A 19,545-nucleotide genomic window follows, 5' to 3' on the forward strand; every position below is an offset into this window, starting at 1 on the left:
TTTTTCCAAGGATTGGATCCCATTGAAGTTCAAAAAAACACTACTCATAACTCAGGCAACACACCATAATATCATGAGCTCATAGCACACAGCTTAGACACAGCTCAGTCAGCTGAAAAAGAGGTAAACTTTTGAGCAATTTGTCTAACACATTAAGAAACAAATTTTGCCTATTGAGGACAATGGATTGTTTCTGGATATTTGTGATGTCCTGGCAATATGCAAAAAAAGAACCCTTGCTTGGAATTAGAATTGGTTAAAAATTAATTTAATAATTAATCCCTCCATTTATTTTCTGAATAACTATAGAACTGGTGAGCATGCCTTATGTTTTGAAACTTTGACAATTTTATGAATTTTTTAAAACCATTTTTTTTATTCCTGTTTCTTTTCCACCACCCTTGTAACGAACAGGGAAGCAAGACAGGGAAGCCCAACAGAAGGAAACCAAGAGAAGGAATTGGAAGGTTAAGACATTTAATATTGACTTTGGGTACCACATGGAAGAGTTGGTGTGTGGAGTATGTCATGCCTTAGTGAATCAGAAAAAAAGGCAAAATTCGTGCATGGGCAGAGAACTGGCGCAAGAACTAGGCTCATACTGAACTGGTGCAGTCTGCACAGGGATTAATTTCAGGGACGTTTAGAGGGAGGATTCATTGCTCACAGGAAATGGCACAGTGGTGGGTAAAATTGAAAGAAAGGAGGTCTGCCACTATAATAAGATTTGAAAGACTTAGATTCAAGTCCCTGTTTCACCACAGACTTTCTGTATGACTTTGAGCAAGTTGTAGTAGGACTACATCTTTAGAGATAATTCATTGCCTAAACTAACTTCCCCAAATTTACTATTTGGTGCACCTAACTCTATAAGTACTAACGCTTTTACTGATAGAGGCATGCAAAGTACTATAGCTAATGAGCTACTTGTAAACATAAAACTGATAGCCTCAAACTATCTCACCAGCAGGACCCAAGACCAGAGACATGATGTGAGCACAACTATGAAAAATGTTTCCTGTACAAGAGGCCCTTGGAATGAAGGAAGACATGCATGTTACTGGGGCAGTCAGGATAAGGGATACGCTGGATTCACATCCTTGATTTAGATCAAGGATTTGACTCTCATTTTCTAGCATCCCAGATAATAGTCTTTATGACCGAGTATTCAAAGGTGGGTCTGTTCCAGTCCTTCCAATTGGAGCTGTTTTACTTTGTAAAAACAAATTAAATACGTATGTAAGTACAGACTTGTACCTCAGTCTCCCACAACTGAGATGAGGGACCAATTAGTTCCTCTTTGGTCCAATAAATGCTTGGGTAGATCTGAGATTCAGAATCATATGAAGTTGCAGCAGGGCCTTTGGCCTCAACTGGATACAGCTCACAGATATGCCAAAGCTAGTCTGAAACTAGCTGGTTTAGATACTATTATATAGGTGTGGCAGCATGCAACCCAAAAAAGCTTGTAAAAGCCACTGAAAAGCTGAGTGAATATTCAGGTGGTTAAATACAGAATTCCATACAAGCAACATCTACTTCAGTGACTGGACATTCCCTTAGTCAATATGCAGCTAGTCAGGGTCCCAGGGGTGGCCATGATACCTCCTGGTGGCTCTGCAGCCATACCCTACTCCACCCCTAGGGCACTCCCCCTATCTCACTTGCCACACCTTGATGGATTATAAATCAATATAAGAGGGAGGCTACCCAAAGACCATTGCTAGGCCCCAGTCATATTAGCCCCAGGCCCCTGGATGGACCTCTATACTCTCAGGCCCCTGGCTGGGCCTCTATACTCCACTGTGCCCAGCTGGGCACCTAAAGCCTCATGGGCTAATTGCATGGCTCTGAACCACCCCTTTACCAGTCCCCATGCCTCACGGGTGCTAGGCATATTCCCTCTGTTGGGACTTAAAGTGTATCTAGGCCTTCTAGCCTAGGCCCACTGAGTAGGACCTGGATTTGAGACACTAGCTTCCCTTGTCCGTTCTAGGCACTGAGTCCCTGGCTCCTGTATGCTGAGCCCCTGGGCCCCTCTTTGGCTGCACCCCTTCCAGGTGCCACTCTACGCTCACTAAACATTCAAGCCCTGAGCCTGCTCCTGGCAGGACTCAAGGCAGCCAAGTTCCCCCCTGGACACTAATGAGGCCTCTACCACCCCTATAGCTTCATCCGCAAACCACCAGTTAACATAACCTAAATGCAAGCCCCTGGGCTATAAAGTGAACACCAACATGAAGCAACCTTCCACCCCGTAAGAGTATAAACCCACACTAACCCCGCATCCTAGACACGAGCTCTTTCCCTGGTAGCAGCCAGAGACAGACTGCTCTGCTAGCCCCAGCCCTGAGCTCATATGCTCCCCTGGTCCTGCCTGCATCTGGTCATCTGACCTCTTGCAGATGTTGGCTAATTATCCATTAGCCAGGTGCCCCGATGATCTGCAGCTGCTGACTCCTGCCTGCCTGCAGATCTCAGTGGCTGGGCTGCTTTTTCTCTTTAAGTAACAGAGACCCTGATGCTCTCTGTTACCCACTATTGAGACAAAGTGTCCTTTTAATCCCTAATAACTAACTACTGTAGCCCTGATTCTCAGAGCAGACTAAACTGCACCTGAGACAGAACTCAAATGTTGTGGAGCAAAGCTGGCTTTATGACCAAACAATATCATGAATAAGGCCTACCCAAGAAGTGATTCCAACACACAGGTAAACATGTGGGTGAACATATGCTCTGTTCACTCTCAAACTAAACTAGGGTGCTTAAAGCATGAAACTTAGATCACTTCCACCTCCGGATTTTTGAATATCTGTAACTAGCCCGTGTGTGTGTGTGTGTGTGTGTGTGTGTGTGTGTGTGTGTGTGTGTGTGTGTGTGTGTTTCCAGTGAAACAATAAACACACACACCCCCTCATATTTTCTCACATAGAACACACACCATTTTTTTAAAAAAAGCTGCTAGAAATTGGGGTACACATTATAAGCAAAGAAATAGGATAACAATAGTTTCTTCTGCTTAAGCTTCTGCTGGGCAAAAGCAAAAGTAACTCCACACCTGGTCCATAGGGAGCTGAACAATAAGCAAGTTTGGTTCCCCAGCTCCTGTTATTCAGTTACTTATTACAAGAAAATATCTGTTTTCCTTCATTCTGCCTTTCAAAAACAAAGTGATTATCTTATTCTAGGACATGTTGTATGTGAGAAAATGTGGCATATCACAATCCAGTATCAATCAAAGCAGCCTAATAGAAACATGTTTCTGCAGATCTTACCAAAATCCAAATGTTAGGAATCTGTATTTCCAATGGGGAATAAATTATTCCAAGAAAGGCAAGGAGGATTTTTAGATTTAAGTTCCCTTTTATGCAAAGCAGCTAAGTGGCTGCCTTTGCTTTAAACTGCCTTTGCGTTACCCCTCCACCACACTTTACTTTCTATTCTTAAATCTACATTTTTCAGACAATTTGGCTTTAAAATTATATTTACATTTTTAACATCTCTTAATGAGCTTATTTCATTGGCAGCACAAACCTAATTATGAGTCACACCAGGGGCTCTTTTGCTATGGATATTTCCTCCAATTTAGGCTGATCAAAGATGCTGGGCCATAAGAGAACCACAACTTCAGACATTCCACTGACACTTCAAACTGAAATAATCTATTGAGGTACAGTTACATTTTTATAAAGATCAAAATTTTTAATTCAGAGGGAATTTAAAAAAAAACAACAACTCACGTTCTGGGGTGAGTTTAATCCCCCCCCCCCCATTAAAATATGTCTATAAATTGAACCTCTAGTAACCTTTTCTTTGAAAGTAGCCACTCTCAACAATTATGATCATAAGTGGATTTGCATTATGAATCTTAAAAAGTAGGTTACATTTTTACAAACTAGACTCGCTCTCTTTCAGGACTATAATGTATTTTGAAATTGCTGCTTATGAGTGCTTTTGTTTATTTTTACTTTTTACTCTGAATATTTGTTCAAGTGTAAAAAAGCATCTAATTAACAAAAATTGGCCTCAAACCCCATGCAGCATATTGACAATGCTGCCACATTTATCTTATTTCATCTCTTTCTTTAGGGAGGCATATAACCTAACATTTAAAGCACAGTCGTCAGCCCCAGGGGCTTTCACATTCTAACCTCACCACAGGCTCACTGTATTTCTAGGCAAGTCATTTTTTAAAAAATGCCTCTAATTTCAGGGGCCTCAGTTCCCAGATAACTAATTTTAGAAACAGAGAGGTCTGATGTTTCTTGTGCTCTCTATCAGCTACATTTGGAACTGAAGGCGTGCAACAGATTTACAAATCAGGCCTTAGATGTAAAGGGTTAGGCACCCAACATCCTAAGTCACTTTTATGGAAAATGTAAATTTAGCACAAACCACTGCATCAGCTGAAGCTGCACTTCTTTATGGTTTTCCTAAATTTGTTCAGCCTTATTTTCTACATCTGTAGAACGATATAATGCTCACTTATTCCACAGATATACTGAGAGGCTTAGTTCATCTTTGTGCTGTACATCAAAGACAAAGGGCAGTTTCTGATCTAATTTATATCCACATAAAATCTTTACCTGAGCCTCAGTGGTAGCAAGGGCTTAGAGATGTAATAATTCAGAAGCTGGAGATGTGCACATTGATGATCACTATTCCACAAAGGAGTAATAGGCAATGCAATAGCACATATTCCTAGCTATACCAGATGCATAGAAGAGCCAGCAGCCTATACATGCACATGAAAGAGCACATGGGGTGTGTCTACACATTCATTAATGCACTTCAAGTAATGTACATTAAATATAGTACCTCCATTGTGAGATACTAGAAAAATGTGCATTAGTCTATTTTAATGCACTGTAGAGGGACCCGAGCCAAGCAGCTACACTGGGATGGAGCCCATGTGCCGCACACTCAGGGGACATTTCACTCTCTTATTCTTAAATCTCACCCACCATGACTTGGAGAAAAGTACCAGGAGGTGGTATCTGATTCGGAAGGGAGATGGTTGAGATTGGTATGAGTCACAACATCCTCAGATCTTCTGTAGGGCTTCTTCTCCCCTACACCCCACCCCTTTCCACTTGGGTATTCCTGTTGATGCTTGATGTGGACACCTAACCGTATTGGGTGTTGGCCTCATTGTTCAAGGCAATGAATCCATAATGGAAAGACAACTGTATTTCCAAGAGTCAGAGTCTCTCGTCTGAGCCCTGCTGCAATTCTGGGTCAGAGGTGCATGGCCTGCATAAGGAAATGAATAAACTAATCTAGCTCAAACAGCAATGTCCAAGCCTGCTTCAGGCCTTTCCTTGGCCCAGCAATGTATCTTGGCCACCTTCCCTCAGGCAGCCCAAGCTCTTCAGAGTTTGTTCTGTGCACAAGTTCAGTCAAAGTGGGCTGGTCTGTCCTGGTCGAAGCCCTTTTTGTAAGGTGGGGCCAGGGGTGTCATGAACCCTGGAGTAGCCCCTAAAGGTATCTGACTTCGTATGGTAGAATGCTGGTCAGGAGTCCTTCTGGAGAGCCATGCTGATCCAGATTCTCAACCCTAGGTCTTCTTCCTTTGGTGGGGAACGTGTTGAGCCAGCCTTGCCTGTGCTTGTGTTCCCACATCCTGAGGTTGGTGCATCCTTATGTAAGGGGTTCGGGGTTGGTCTGAGCCAATCCAGACCCCTGCTCATTTCCACATGCTCTGCCACTGCTGACAGATGCTGATAGCCCTAGATGGGCCTATTATCTCCTATACCTGTAACCTCCAGACCCTAGGTGATGCCTCCTGTGCTGGCCACCTGCCTTCTTGCCAGGATGCAGCCCGTGCCCATGTGAGGATGGGGTTCTGACCCTGTTCTGGGAGTGGAGCCTGTGGGGGTGTTGACTGCACTCTGACAGTCTCTCCAGCAGTGCAGCAGAACACATCCTGGGTGCACAGGCTCACTGCTTCTCCACAGCCTGAGCCAGGGATCTGGTGTATGAGGACTGTGCCGGCTGCCCTTGATCCAGTAAGTGCAGAGCTCAGCTTGGCCCCTGTTGCATGCACATAAACTAAGAACACGGTTTTCTTGTGATGCTTTATGCACATTAAAATAGGCTAATGCACCTTAAAGTGCATATGTAGACAGGTCCACTGTTTCCTTAGTACTGAGTGCATCTACACAAGACATTTAATGTACAGTATACTAAACAGATGTGCAGTAAACATTGTGTGTCTACACGTGTGCCCCTATTAGGACGGAGTAAACTAATTAACTCTGCAGCAGGATAGTACTTGTATTAACTTGTAAATACAAGTACTATCCTGCTGCAGAGTTTACAATAAATACAAATACTATCCTGCTGCAGACTTTATTTACTCTGCAGAAACACTGTGCCAGCTGGCTGGGGCACAAGGGTGCTTCAGTGCAGGAGCTGCCTGCCAGCTAGCCCCGCACTGAAGCTCCCCTGTGCCCCTGTCAGCCCCTCCACAGAATGTTGAGCTGGGGAGGAATAGCCCCAGGCTGGCTGCCTGCCAGCTAGCCCTGCACTGAAGCTCCCCTGTGCCCCAGTCAGCCCTTCCACAGTATGTTGAGCCAGGGAAGAGTAGGCTGGCCCCTCCAGACCCTCTGCCAGCCAGAGCTGCTTCTACCAGGCTGGATGTGCTGCAGTCCCGGGTATGTGTGAAGACACAGTGCCTGGGAGTAGTAAACTTCAGAGCAATAAGCTCCAGGTTCATTTATATGCCTTAATTACAGGTGTAGGTGTGCCCATTGTAGAATACCTTCAGGAGCATTAACTAGCCAGACCTCACTCATGGCAATCACTAGCAATAGAATGTCTGGAGTTGCTCTCTCCCTACTGTTGCATGGATGTGCTGAGAGGTTTCATGAGCTTTTCCCCCTTCCCTGTGTAAACATGTAGCAGGGCTTTACTGAAAGCATCATTAATATTTTGAGTTCCTATCAATGAATTTCTGATTTATTCCCTTTTTTCCTGCTCCATTGGGGGAAGTTTATATGCTACACAACCACAGTGTGGCTTTAAGTGATTTTATGACCTCACTGCTATACTTGGTTCTACTTCTGCTTACAACAGTTATACATGAAAATAATCCCATAGATTTCCCTACAGTTCTTCCTGATCTGCACCTGGTAAAAAGGAGATGCATTTACACTTTACATTGACAAGTGAGGGCTGCATTTATCCTTGTCCAATATTTATTTTTGCAATTTGAAAACTGGCATGTAAAGGGAAAAAAAGATACAAGTCCCAGACCTAGGAAAAGAATATAAATAGACCTTCATTCAAAGGCATAGAGTTTTTACATCCCAATTAAAAAGAAATGTTATCTTAATGTAAACTCCCAAGGAAGCATGCAGTAAGTGAGGGGAATAAGATCAAAGAAATGACACAAAAAACTCCCTTATAGAGTACATTCTTCAATAATTAAGCAATGTGTCTGTGTCCTGGTGCTGCATAATGTGGTGCATGTAACAAAAAGACAGAGGGCCTCATTCCATTACCTTTAGTCAATAGATCATTGCTCCATGGGTTGCCTCACTCATTTCATTGGAACTGCACATAAAATACTATTCAACCTAATTAGGATGAAACATCAGGACCTGTATAAACAAAGCCAGTTGGGCTTGCTTGTCTTATTCTTCTTCGTGGCTAGCACCATTGGTTCCATTTGCATGGGTTTAATTGCAAAAGGGATTTCTCTGAGGTAAATGCTACTACTGTAGATTTAAATGAGTACTGTTATATTGTGTTTATGGTTTCTACTTTTTCCAGACCATTCTAAGATGCTAGTTATGGAGCTGGGTTGATAATACATGCGCGTGTAAGAAGAGATTGAGAAAATGATCATCATTCCCATTTTGCCAGTGAGGAACCCCAAGGCACAAAGATTAAATGATTGGTCACAGGTAACACAGGAAGTTTGTGACAGGTCCTAGAACTGAACCCAGACCTTATGTATCCTGGTCCTGCAGCTTAATTAGAGAATCATGGAGAATTGTGTTTCTGTCCTATTTTGAAATAGGCTTTTTTATGTAACAGTTTTGATTAAATGTGTAAACTGATTTTGCTCCCTCTTTTTTTATACAGGAACTGGTGTGCATATGTCCATACCAGACTCTTACCTACTGTGGTAATAGACAACCTGGAAACCTTTTCATCAGGCAGAGGGAAGCCATGTACCTGGATAACTGGAGGCTGTGGTGTCAGGTGGGCAATGCTATAAGAAAACAGGATTTGCATGAGCTTTAAATAGAAACATTTAGATAATTAATAAAAGCATGACTTCAAAAACATTGTCAATATGAACAAGAGATGGATATTCAAACTTCATCTGTTCACTCTGCCCTAGTTATAGACCTAACGGCCAGAGCCAAGAAAATATGAACAACCCACAGGTCAGGCACAGAGACACCTTGCTTTAAAACTTCTATCCCCTAAAGCAGAATTCAGAACTCAGAATTAGGTGCCTAGGCTCACTACATTTCCATCTACTTGGGATCTGGAGCCTAGGGAGGGACCACATCTATAACTGTTCATTCCAAAATAGGATGTTGATCAGGAATAAATATTCTGCTTTAAATCCAGCTTAATCCTTATTGTCTGTAAAGACAAGCCTTTACTCCTACAGTCTGAGCTCAGCAGGTTGGAGGGAATAATGAGAGATACAATACAATATTATATCTCTTGTGAAAGTGGGCCAAAATTTCAGAGTAAAACTAAATTGCATTTTAGAGTTCACAGGGAGAACATTTTGGCTAGGTATTATACTTTTACCAGTGTAAGTGACTGTAAATCAGTTGTAGCTGGTTCAGGGAAATCACTTCACTCACACAGTCTATTGCAGTTTGTTTGAAGTTCCACTCAGCTATTTGTTGTCCCTATTTCCCTGGACAAACTACCTCTGGACAGGGACCCACATATACACTTAGCAGTGCAAGCAAATATACCCCATAGTTATCTAATTTCTCAGTCAGTTTCCCTCTGACAGCACACAATCTTTGCTTAAACTCACATGTCTCTATGGCTAGGGACAGACATTATACATAAGCCAGTTAAAGTGATCAAAAACTGGTTTAAACCTGTAACAGAACAGATGTTCAGTGCACACAAACCAGTTGGAAAATGGCTAAAACAGGTTTGAGATAAACCTGGTTGAATGTAGTATCAGATTTAACTGATTTGGCTTAAACCAGTTTATGCAACATCTGTCCCAGACCCCTTGCTGATTTAAGATAAACCAGACACCCCAGCATCCTGGCATGCTCTCTGGTCTGGGTGGGACTGTCTGTTCCACAGCAGGGCTGGCCCCTCCCCTCTGCTCCCTGGCTGCAGCTCCAGAGACTGAGGGATGCTTCCCCCATGCCCTCACCACTCCCTGCTAAGCAGGAATTCCCCATTCCCCTCTGCCTTGCTGAGGAGGTGTCTGTGTATTAGCTAGCAGATCACATGTTGGCTATGGTGCGTGCTGAATCAACAGGCAGAATCAACAGGTAGCTGGTAATGTCCCTCTGTTTTTTTCTTAATGGGGGGATAAACACCGAGTTTGGGGGTGATAAACACTGTTATGAATTCCCTGCTGGGCTAATTGGACCATCCCGCTGGAGCCTGGCCATGCCTGGCCTAAGCTTAGTACTGTGAAAGGGAAGGTAGGGCTGCTGTAACATCACCCAGCTTCTAGCCTGAGCCACTGCAGGCATATGCCTGCATTTCTGGGTTGTCTGTCTGATTACAAAACTGATTTGCCTAGCCAGGTTAAACTAACCTGCAAGGATTGAATCAATTCAGGCTCAGGCTTTTTGAATACCTGTCCCTAGCCTATAAGCTTGGGGAGAGGCGCTCCTGAGAAGGTACTCAGGGCTTACCTATCAGCTGACCCACCTGCTCTCTCTCCTCCTCAGCACCAGTCCTCCATTCTTGCACACATGCTCCCCTCTGATGCAGGAAGAATATCCAGGCTCAGGCTTACTCTTCTGTTCCACAGTCTCCCTGTCACTCTCATGTTCAGCTCCCTCTCTGGGTGCAGACATAAGTGACAATTTTTGTAGTCTCTCTCTGTGGAAGCCTACTAACTCCCACTGAGCTAGTTAATTATTACAGTCAGCTGGCCAGAACTCTGGAGGCAGTGTCCTAATCACTCAGTCTCTTAGCCATTGGGCTGTAGCTCCCGCATCATAGAGTCCACTACACTGGTCTATACATGTAACAGAACAGTTCAGCACACAAAACCAGCCTATACCTGTAACAGAACAGTATTTCAGCACACACAGATTGGTTTAAACATTGCAGAACCCAGTGTAAGATTTGTACCGCTCCCACCAAAAAGTGAATGTGTGTTCTGTTCACTACTGATCTAGCCTGTGCCATTTACAGGAAACCACATATCTTAGATCAATTCTGCCTCAGGCTTTTTGAATGTCTGTACCTAACCATTCTGACACAAACTAGTTGGATTTATTCACAAACTTTGTCTTGCAATGATTTATATAGGGGTCATGCTTCTGTACAAAGGGTTGAAGAATTCTTACAGCAAAATTACCTTCACAGTTCCTGGACTTCATAACTTAATATTATCTTGTACAGTTGTTAGCTTAAAAATAGTATTTAAAAGTCTGTTTTTGGGGAATTAGCTTATAAGTATAGATATATGCATTATAAGGGGTCAAGTTGGGCAGCAGGGGTTAATTGGATTTCTAAGAGTCTGGGTTTCACACACAATGTGTCTCATAGCCCTGGAAACAGTCAGGCTGTCTAGCATGACAAGGTCAACAGATGGACACAGCCAGAGAACTGAGGGAGGCGTACCATAACACAAGATCACAGCCTTCAAAGCATACAGGTTGTCTAACACAACAAGGACACATAGTCTAGAAAACAGCCTGGGAATCAAGGAAGTATGTACCATACTGTCCCAAAACACGAAATAAGTGACACCAGCTACAAGGCCCCAGAGCAGCAGGGGGGGCTGAGCCCCAGTTTTGGGGGAACAGACCAAATTAGAAGGCCCAGAAGACTATGTGGACATGCGACCACAAAGAGATGGCCAACCAGAGATAGCCATGTATGAAGATTCATCAGGAGTCATCACGGGGGGAGGAGAATACAGAAGCAGAGACTTGAGAGTAACAAAGGGTCCCTCCCTGCTCCTTCTCATTCCTCCTTCTCTTCCTCCCTGTCCCTCTCTCTCTTCCTCCTGGTCCCTCCTGTCCCACCTTGCTGTCCCTCCTTCTCTTCCTTTCCGTCCCTCCCCATTCTTCCTCCTTTTCCACCCTGAGAGGAGTCCCTATCCCCACCCCCGTCCCCATTCCCTGGGAAGGGTCCCCGAGGCCACCATGGACCAAGGGCATACCAGCAGCCCGTCTCATGCACCCTACCAGAGTGGGGCTGTGGGCCTCAGCTTCCCACCTCCAGACTGCTGACACCTAAGACAGACAGCCTCAGTGGAGCCTGCATCCTGGTCAGATGTACTGTGACTGATGACAGACCTAGGATTGGTAGATATAGAATTGCTTGTTGTTTGTATTGTTGCTTTTTTGTTCTTACTCTGTATCAATAAACTCATCTATTATTAACTGGCAGGTGGTGTGGTCAGTCTGAGGGTTGTGCTCGCATGGAACAAAGGCATAGGGGCTGGGTCCAAATCCAGTGCCAACAATAGTGATCAGTAGGGTTGTTTATCATTCTTTGCTACAGGAGCTTTTAATCCCTTTATTTTGTTTTTTTTTAGCATGGTAAAAGAGGACTGGAGATTGGCTCTATCTTCCCATATACCAAGGACAATTCTTAGCAAAGATACAAACCAAGGCATCATAATTACATAGTTACATGTATCTTCAACTGACTCTAAGATTGGCTTGTAGGTTTCCTTTTCCCAACTTCCTCTCCTCTTCGCCAAGTGCCCTCTAGAACTTTCTTCTGCTAATCCATAAGGTTTTCCATCTTAGTCAGTGCCTTGAGGGAGCTGAGCTCATGTCCTTACTCAAATATTATGCAATCTCTACTAGAAAATCAACTCTGAGTTGCTAAACAGAGAAAAATGTTCTGAAAACACGAATGTTTCAATGTTGGATAGGAAAACAGAATCCCAGTAATTTCAGAGTGGACACTATCTGCTCCCCATCCTCTTAGCTTCCTTTTGTGGGGGAAAAATAAATAGTTTTAGGGATGGTGGAAACAAAAAATAGCTAGAAGCCAAGTTGCAAGGTGGTCTCTGAGAAGCATCCATGTGTGCATCTAAGGTACTAGAAATGTAAATGGGGCCCTGGGGCCCGGAAAGAATAGCTGGAAATGAATATTTTGGAACCAGAACTAGCCTTTCAAACACCATAAGTTTATATGGTTGCTTATTCCTGACTATGTCCATCTTTTAGGACTAGGCATAATCTTTCTTACTTCAGAATAAATCCTTACACAATTTACAGTGTGTCCTTGTGCATACCAGCAACCAGCTTTTGTGTGTACAGCCAGTGAGAAAGCAAAGATGAGCTGTTTTGTTGTAGTATAATTGCATCAGTGTGGTGACTTTTTATAGGAGATATTTAAATACGCAAAAAAATGCTCTCATTTTGCCTGTGAAACCCTGTTCTCAATAGGCAAGAGTTTATACTCTGGCTTTGATCAGTAAGTGGTTTGCATGAACAAAAAGAGAAAAAAGACTTGAAATAAAATCCTGGGAGTTTAGCATAGATTACAACAGGTCTGGGATTTCATCTTAATCATTTGTTTCATTGCACACAGTATTGTATACATCATGGCTAAAATCTGCCAGAATAACTAGAGATTTTGAATTCTGGATTAAGTTCCCAGTTTCATAGATCTTAAAGCAACCCGAATCTTTCGAAAAATGAGTACCCATCTCATGAAAATCAGACCCATTTAAGGTGTCTCAAGCTGAGTACTCAAAAACTGCAGCACCCAAATCTACAGTTAATTTTAAAATATAAAAGTGTTTGTTTGTTTGTTTGTTTTTATTTTCACCCTCATGGAGTTATAAAGAATATTGAGCTATGTTATTGTTCATCATAATGGGTTTATCACAGATTTATCTTCCAGGATCATATCCAGTGATCTGAGACAGACTCAGAATGGTTGATTTTTTAAATCTTCTTGCTCAGCAGATCACAGACAACAACCTATCAGGTTTACAGAATCAAACATAAAATTGTGACATCGTTGGAATGGAAGTGCTGCCCTGGATACAGTGGACAAAACTGTCAGCCCAAAGGTATGCAATTTGTACAGATATGAAAAAATTCAGTTTGGAAAGATAAGCAGACAATCTGATTCAAGAGTAAATGGCTCAGATGATTATCAGTCAAGTTTATTCGGCTAGAATAGGATCTGAAGTTTATTATAATCAGGGAAAGTGCAGACTGGGGTAAACATTTGCAGAAATTGCTTTATTGTTTTTGCTGCCCCTGTCACGTAATTTTGAAAAATAATTGAATAAATAAATAAAGTGACCTCTTCTCTCCTCCACCCTATTTAAAGAAAACTGCTTATGAAATCTTAATTATGATTCTATTTAGCAATAATCTGGAGTCTGTATTAAATGCTTCACTGCCCCTGATTGCCTGACCTTTTAATGGGAGAGGGGGGTTAGGCAAGCAATATTGTCATCATGGGAATATTATATCAAGGTCTTCTCCTGAATACATATAGCAGGGTCACCCCTTTTCTAGTCAAAGGCAGATAGCTGGGAAAAAGATAAAATAAGATGCCCAATCCTGTTTCTTCCTCAAATCAAGGGAAATTTTATCATCAACTTCAGTGGTAACAAGATTGAACATGACTGACTTTCATAAAAAGCCACACAGGGTATATGCATGTTCTGTATATAACTATGCCCTTTTTAGATAGAGAATGCAGAGTTTTACCATTGCCCTAGTGATCAAACATATGGCAAAGCACTGTAGTTTAACATCTGTATAACTGCTATTAATTTGCCCCTGGTCTTAAACAAGCTGCCCTTGAAAAATAAGATATGGCATCAGCATACATATTTTAAATGAATGAATATTGCAAGAAAAGCCATTAGCTGTGATAGAGAATTCAATCAACACTGGAAGAGTAGAGACTGTGATTAAAAATTGATGGAGAGGAATGTAGAGAAATCGCTGCTATTCACATCCAGAAGAGGAAACTCTTAATACTGAAGAGCTAGAACGCCAGCAGGCATGGAAGTCTCATTTCTATTACTGGTAAATGAGTCAGGGTCAAATGTGGCCTGATCAGTCACCAAAATGTATATCCCAAGCTTGGATTTGATATGTTACCTGGGTTTGCATTTTTAAAAAATATATATAAAAGCTAATGACAGTAGATAAAATATAGGCATAAAAAAGAGACAAAGTGTAACTGAAGTAACTGATGCAACATTAAGGGAACATAGGAAAGTTGAGGAGGAAAAAAGTCTAGAGTCCTATTCATTGTTCATTTGTATAATAAAATGGCTATGAGTGTTTTCTGGGAAGGTACAGCAAGTGATTTGGAATCAGTTCTGGGTTCTGTTCCTAGATCTTCCACTATCCTGTTGCAGACCTTTGAAAAACACTAAATCTTTCTATACCTAGTTTTATCCAGATAAAAATGGAGAATATTGAGATGAATGAAGTGATGCTTGTAGAACACTTCCAGAGCCATGGATGAAAGGCAGGGTGTAAGCACAAAGCATTTCCCTTCTATGCCTCAGAATCCTTTCTCCAAAGAGAGTGGACCACTAGCAAACTGTTGCCACTGTTACCCACATCCCATGTGGAGGTGTTTGCCAATGAATCTGAAAGAGCAGGGGGACAATGTCTCTCCCTAGCTGCGGAGAAAGCTCCTGTAAGGCACTGTTCTATGGTCCTCCTCACAAGATGCGGAGTCCTCTGGGTAGCCTCTCTAAAACTTGTCCATGTGCATGTTTGTCCACCTTAGGGCCTTTCCCCTTCCCCCCCTGCCCATGCTGTGCAGACCCTTGCAGACCCAGTCCACTCTCTGCCAGAGCTAAGAGGTGGGGAGGGAGGGAGGGAGGGAGGGAGGGGGGCTGGCAATGGGGTGGGGCTGCAGCAGCAGAGCCATGCTCCAGACAAAGGGAAAGCCCATGCAGACCCCAGCTGGTGGGAGCCAGGGCCAGAGCAGGGGTCTGTCCCCGCTCCTGTCCACCTGTCTGCTGCCACCAGCTGGGTTGGGGAGACTGCCTCAGCTCTGTGACAGCCAGGGACAGGGGCTCAGCTGGAGCAGACAACTGTGGCAAAGGCTAGCCTGCCTGATTTGCAAGGCAGGGGTTAGCGGCAGGCTGAAATGCATTCTGGGTTGCCGGGGGACTGAGATGTAACTTGTGTCAGGAAGGGATCTGGGACAGAAGTTTGGTAGATGGGTTCAACTCAAATTATATACATCTGATACTACATCCATCCAGGTCTATCTTAAACTGGTTTGGGCCATTTTGAAACCAGTCTGTGTGCAGTGAACTTCAGTTCTTTTACAAGATTAGACCAGTTTCCAACCACTTACACTGGTTTGTGTGTGATATCTGTCCCTAGCCATAGTGAGCTAAATGTATTACTATCTGGACACATCTACACATGCAATTAATGTGCATGAATAATCTCCAGCACTTCTTGCCCCAGAGTTTTTTGCTCCTGGGCTCACCAACCAGGCTTCACATGCTGCAGAGTGGCTGGCTGAGGCACAAGGGGGCTTCAGCTCAGGGGCAGCCTCCTGGCTTTTCCTGCACTGAAACACTCTGTGCCCCAGCCAGCCAGAGCAGCGTCTACACATGAGCTGCTGTGCATGAAAAAACTCTGCAGCAGGGTAGTGTTTGTATTTTACTAATAAACTCTGCAGCAGGGTAGAGCTTGTAAAATACAAGCACTACCTTGCCACAGCGTTTATTAATTCTGTGTGCCCTAATAGGGGCACATGTGTAGATGTTGAGACATTTACTGCATAGTTAATTAGTCAACTGTGCAGTAAGTGTCTCATGGAGATGTGCCCTTTGGCACTTGTCATCGAGCATAAACTGAGTGGTAGTCTTATTTGGAGATGGGTGTATAGGTAACTGTGTCAGGTATGGTAAAATAACCAGCAAAGAGAGTCAGATGTCCACATCACAACTTCCTGTTTTCTATCCCATGATGCAACACTGTCTCTTCCCTGACCAAGTAAGGCAGTGCATCCTGGACATCACATGGATACAGATGAATGGGGGGATATAATTTGACCAGGGAGTCTGGCTGAAAGGGAATAATGGGGCTATTGGTTTGCTGAATTAAAACTCTCAGGAGCCAATGTGGCATTATTGGAGTATGCAGTTTAATGGTGATCTGACTCTAAATGACATAAACAAAAATGAAATATTTTGATTCAGGAAGAATGAAGTATTTCCTTTTGTTCAATGTTGGCTAAATGAAAGGTTTTACCCTTTCTGAATTGAAATCCTATGAAAGATTTCATTCCATGGAGAATTTCTACATTTCAACTTTTTTTCCCAACTCAGGATGAAAACATTGTTCAAATATTTGAACTTCCTGTGAGACTAAAATTTTGAATTTTATTCTCTTCTATTTACAAAACTTCACAAGTCCAATTCTGGAAAGCCTCCATACAAATGGTTGCTATTTACAGTCTCCACAGACTATGCCTGGAAAGGAAAAATAACATCCTCGTAAATGTTGCTTTCAAATGGAGTGTTGCAGTAAAAGGCTGGCTGCATGTGTCTGAACTCAACTGAGTCCCTCCGAACCATTTCACTTCATGTATAGTCTGTGTCCAGACTGCATCGAAGTGAGGCACCAGAGTAAGGCACAGATCATTCTGCAATACTGATGCAAGAAATGCTCACAATGCAGCCACCTCAGAGCAATGCTAGGAGTATGCCAACATGTACCCCTGTGAGTTTACTGGCATACACTCTCTTCTCTCAGGCAACTGTAGATTGCACCTATTTCCAGGGACTGCAAACATGAAGTGGTTGTAGTGAGCTTCACTGTAGCCCTTCCTAGTGTGGTCTGGAGGCAGTATAGCTATGCCCAAGGTATCCTCAGTTTTGCTCATAGGATGGTAACTGCTGTTTACTCTTAACTCTGCAGTAATATCGGTTTTCCAGCAGATGGCTCTAAAATGTTCTGAACAGAAGCAGGGAGGCTACAGAACCCTGGAAAAAAAACACAAAGGGCAGCAATGCTGATTTAAACACAAAATTGTCAGAAGGATTAGGAGGAGGAAGGGGAAGATTCATTTAATGAAACTATGGAGCTTCCCAACAGTGATTCCCCTTCAGCTGCTCCTGCTTCATCAAAAATGTATTCAGAGGAAAAGACCAATTTCCATATTTTTAGTACTTTCTGAAAACAATTTCATGCTTTATGTATTTAAAAATACATGGAACAATGCATTATACATCTGGGCCAATACGTTCAAAGACAGACACCGACTGTTCGACTGCGAAGTAAGTTACCCTGTATTAAAAAGTGCTGAGCATTCAATAGGTCCCCCAGGAGTTTGTAGAAAGCACTGATTGCTCAGCACTTTTAAATGACAGGCTTTTGTTTTATGTAACATGCCTAAATACGGATTCCAGGACAACTTGATTCCCTGAGGCAGCTTTAGATGCCATCTTTGCAGTATTGACTTCATTTTGACCTGCAAAATTTGTTTGCACAATATTAAAAGCAAGAGTGACTGAGTTCTAGCTTTGAATACCTTGTTGTTTCGCCGCTAACATGGAATAAAAAAGAAAACAAGAGGTTATCCCATAGAGTGGCTATTAGATTTCCTCTGGGAAATACTAATAGTAGTTTCAATCAAATGTCTACCCAACCACCAAAATATGGCATCCTTATTGGTGCTGTCAGCAAAGAGACCAATGACTAAATAAGTGAGAGACTTAAGTACCCTCTTATCCCTCAAGATAGTTCTTTCAGAACAAGATGAAACAGGTTTAGTGGCTAATAGGTAGATACTGGACTAGTGGAGTAACTGGCCTGATCCAATCTGGAAATTCCTAGGGTCAGAAGTATTAAATGAATTTGACCCTTTAAAACATTAGTGAAATAACCTTGAAGGGACAGAGCTGATTCCCCAAACTGTAAAAAGGACATAGAAAACATAAAAAACATAGAGAATTATGGCTGGAAGAGACCTTAGGAGGTCATCTAATCCACCCCCCCGGTCAAAGCAATATCATCCCCAACTAGATCATCCCAGCCAAGGCTTTGTCTAGCCAGGTCTTGAAAACCTCCAAGGATGGAGCTTCACCTCTCTGGGTAACCTGTTCCAGTGTTTTACTACCCTCCTAGTGAAAAGGTTTTTCCCAATATCTAACCCAAACTCCCCTTGCTGCAACGTCAGAGCATTGCTCCTTGTTCTGTCATCTGCCACCACTGAGGACAGTCTAGCTCCATCCTCTTTTGAACCACCCTTCAGGTAGTTGAAGGCTGCTATTAAATCTCCCCTCAGTCTCCTCTTGTTTAGACTAAATAAGCCCCGTTCCCTCAGCCTGTCTTCATAAGTCATGTCCCCAAGCCCCCTCACCCTTTTTGTTGCGCTCCGCTGGACTTTCTCCAATTTGTCCATATCCTTACTGTGCCAAAACTGGACACAGTACTCCATATGTTGCCTCACCAGTGCTGAATAGAGGGGAATAATCACTTCCCTTGACCTACTGGCAACACTCCTACCAATACAGCCCACTATGCCATTAGCCTTCTTTGCAACAAGGGCGCATAACAATCACATCATAGTTCTGTGACTGTGAAAGGACTTCCAGTTCTTCCTATTTGTTTCCCAAGCTCTGTGCATTTGATACAGGCAGCTGAGGTGACTAGCTTATTGCACTGATTTCCTCAGGAAGTATCAGAGCACTTCCACTATTTCCCCTTTCTTGCTTTCTCTGCCTCCAGGTTTCTCATTTACCTTAGGGCTTTGGTCTCTATCCCTCAGCAAGCCTAGTTTAAAGCCCTCCTCACTAGGTTACCAAGCCTGTCTGTGAAGATGCTCTTCCCAAGATCACTTACACATACCCAGACTTGAACTGCCAGCCTTTTTGTTCCCAGCTTATGACTCAGGCCCTTCAGCTACAATAGAGGCCTAACTAGAAAGCTGTAAGGAATCAGGAATCCTTCAAGATGTCTGAAGCAGGGAACAAATTATTTGATTTAACAGGGAGGATGAAAGATAAGATTGCATGAAAAACCTGTTGTCTGCAGCAGGAATAGTGGGGGTGAATATATCTGGGGAGACAGAAAGTTTGGTAAATGAAAGAATAAAAGGGCATTGATCAGCTGGGCCTTTATCACAGGCAATTAACTGACTCCACTGTCATGTATTTTATCACAACGTCACCATCTGATAAATCCAGTGTAATGATTTGGGATGAATGCAAGTATTTAACTCCTGTCAGCTCTGGTGGGCAAAGAAAGATAACAGTAGCTAATGAAATTGCAAACAGATATTTCCATTTTTTAACCAGCCACGATAGTTCCAAAAGCATAATTTGGTCTGATGTGCTGCTGTGCAACACATGGTTGTTACTTCCTCTGTTTATTTAAAATAGAACAT

General features: G+C 42.9%; 1 protein-coding gene across 2 annotated transcripts in view; it reads left to right on the top strand.

Annotated features, from left to right (window-relative positions):
• MMRN1 (multimerin 1) overlaps nucleotides 1–19,545 on the top strand; it is a 71,010-nt gene that overhangs the window by 19,443 nt on the left and 32,022 nt on the right. For both annotated transcript variants that reach the window (XM_019488097.2, XM_014599979.3), the window contains exons 2-3: nucleotides 8,092–8,211; nucleotides 13,119–13,225. In XM_019488097.2, coding sequence (XP_019343642.1) covers nucleotides 8,092–8,211; nucleotides 13,119–13,225 — 227 coding nt within the window. The remainder of the gene's footprint in view (nucleotides 1–8,091; nucleotides 8,212–13,118; nucleotides 13,226–19,545) is intronic.

Source organism: Alligator mississippiensis, chromosome 2 (assembly GCF_030867095.1).
Source record: "Alligator mississippiensis isolate rAllMis1 chromosome 2, rAllMis1, whole genome shotgun sequence".
In the NCBI taxonomy this organism is placed as follows: Eukaryota; Metazoa; Chordata; order Crocodylia; family Alligatoridae; genus Alligator; species Alligator mississippiensis.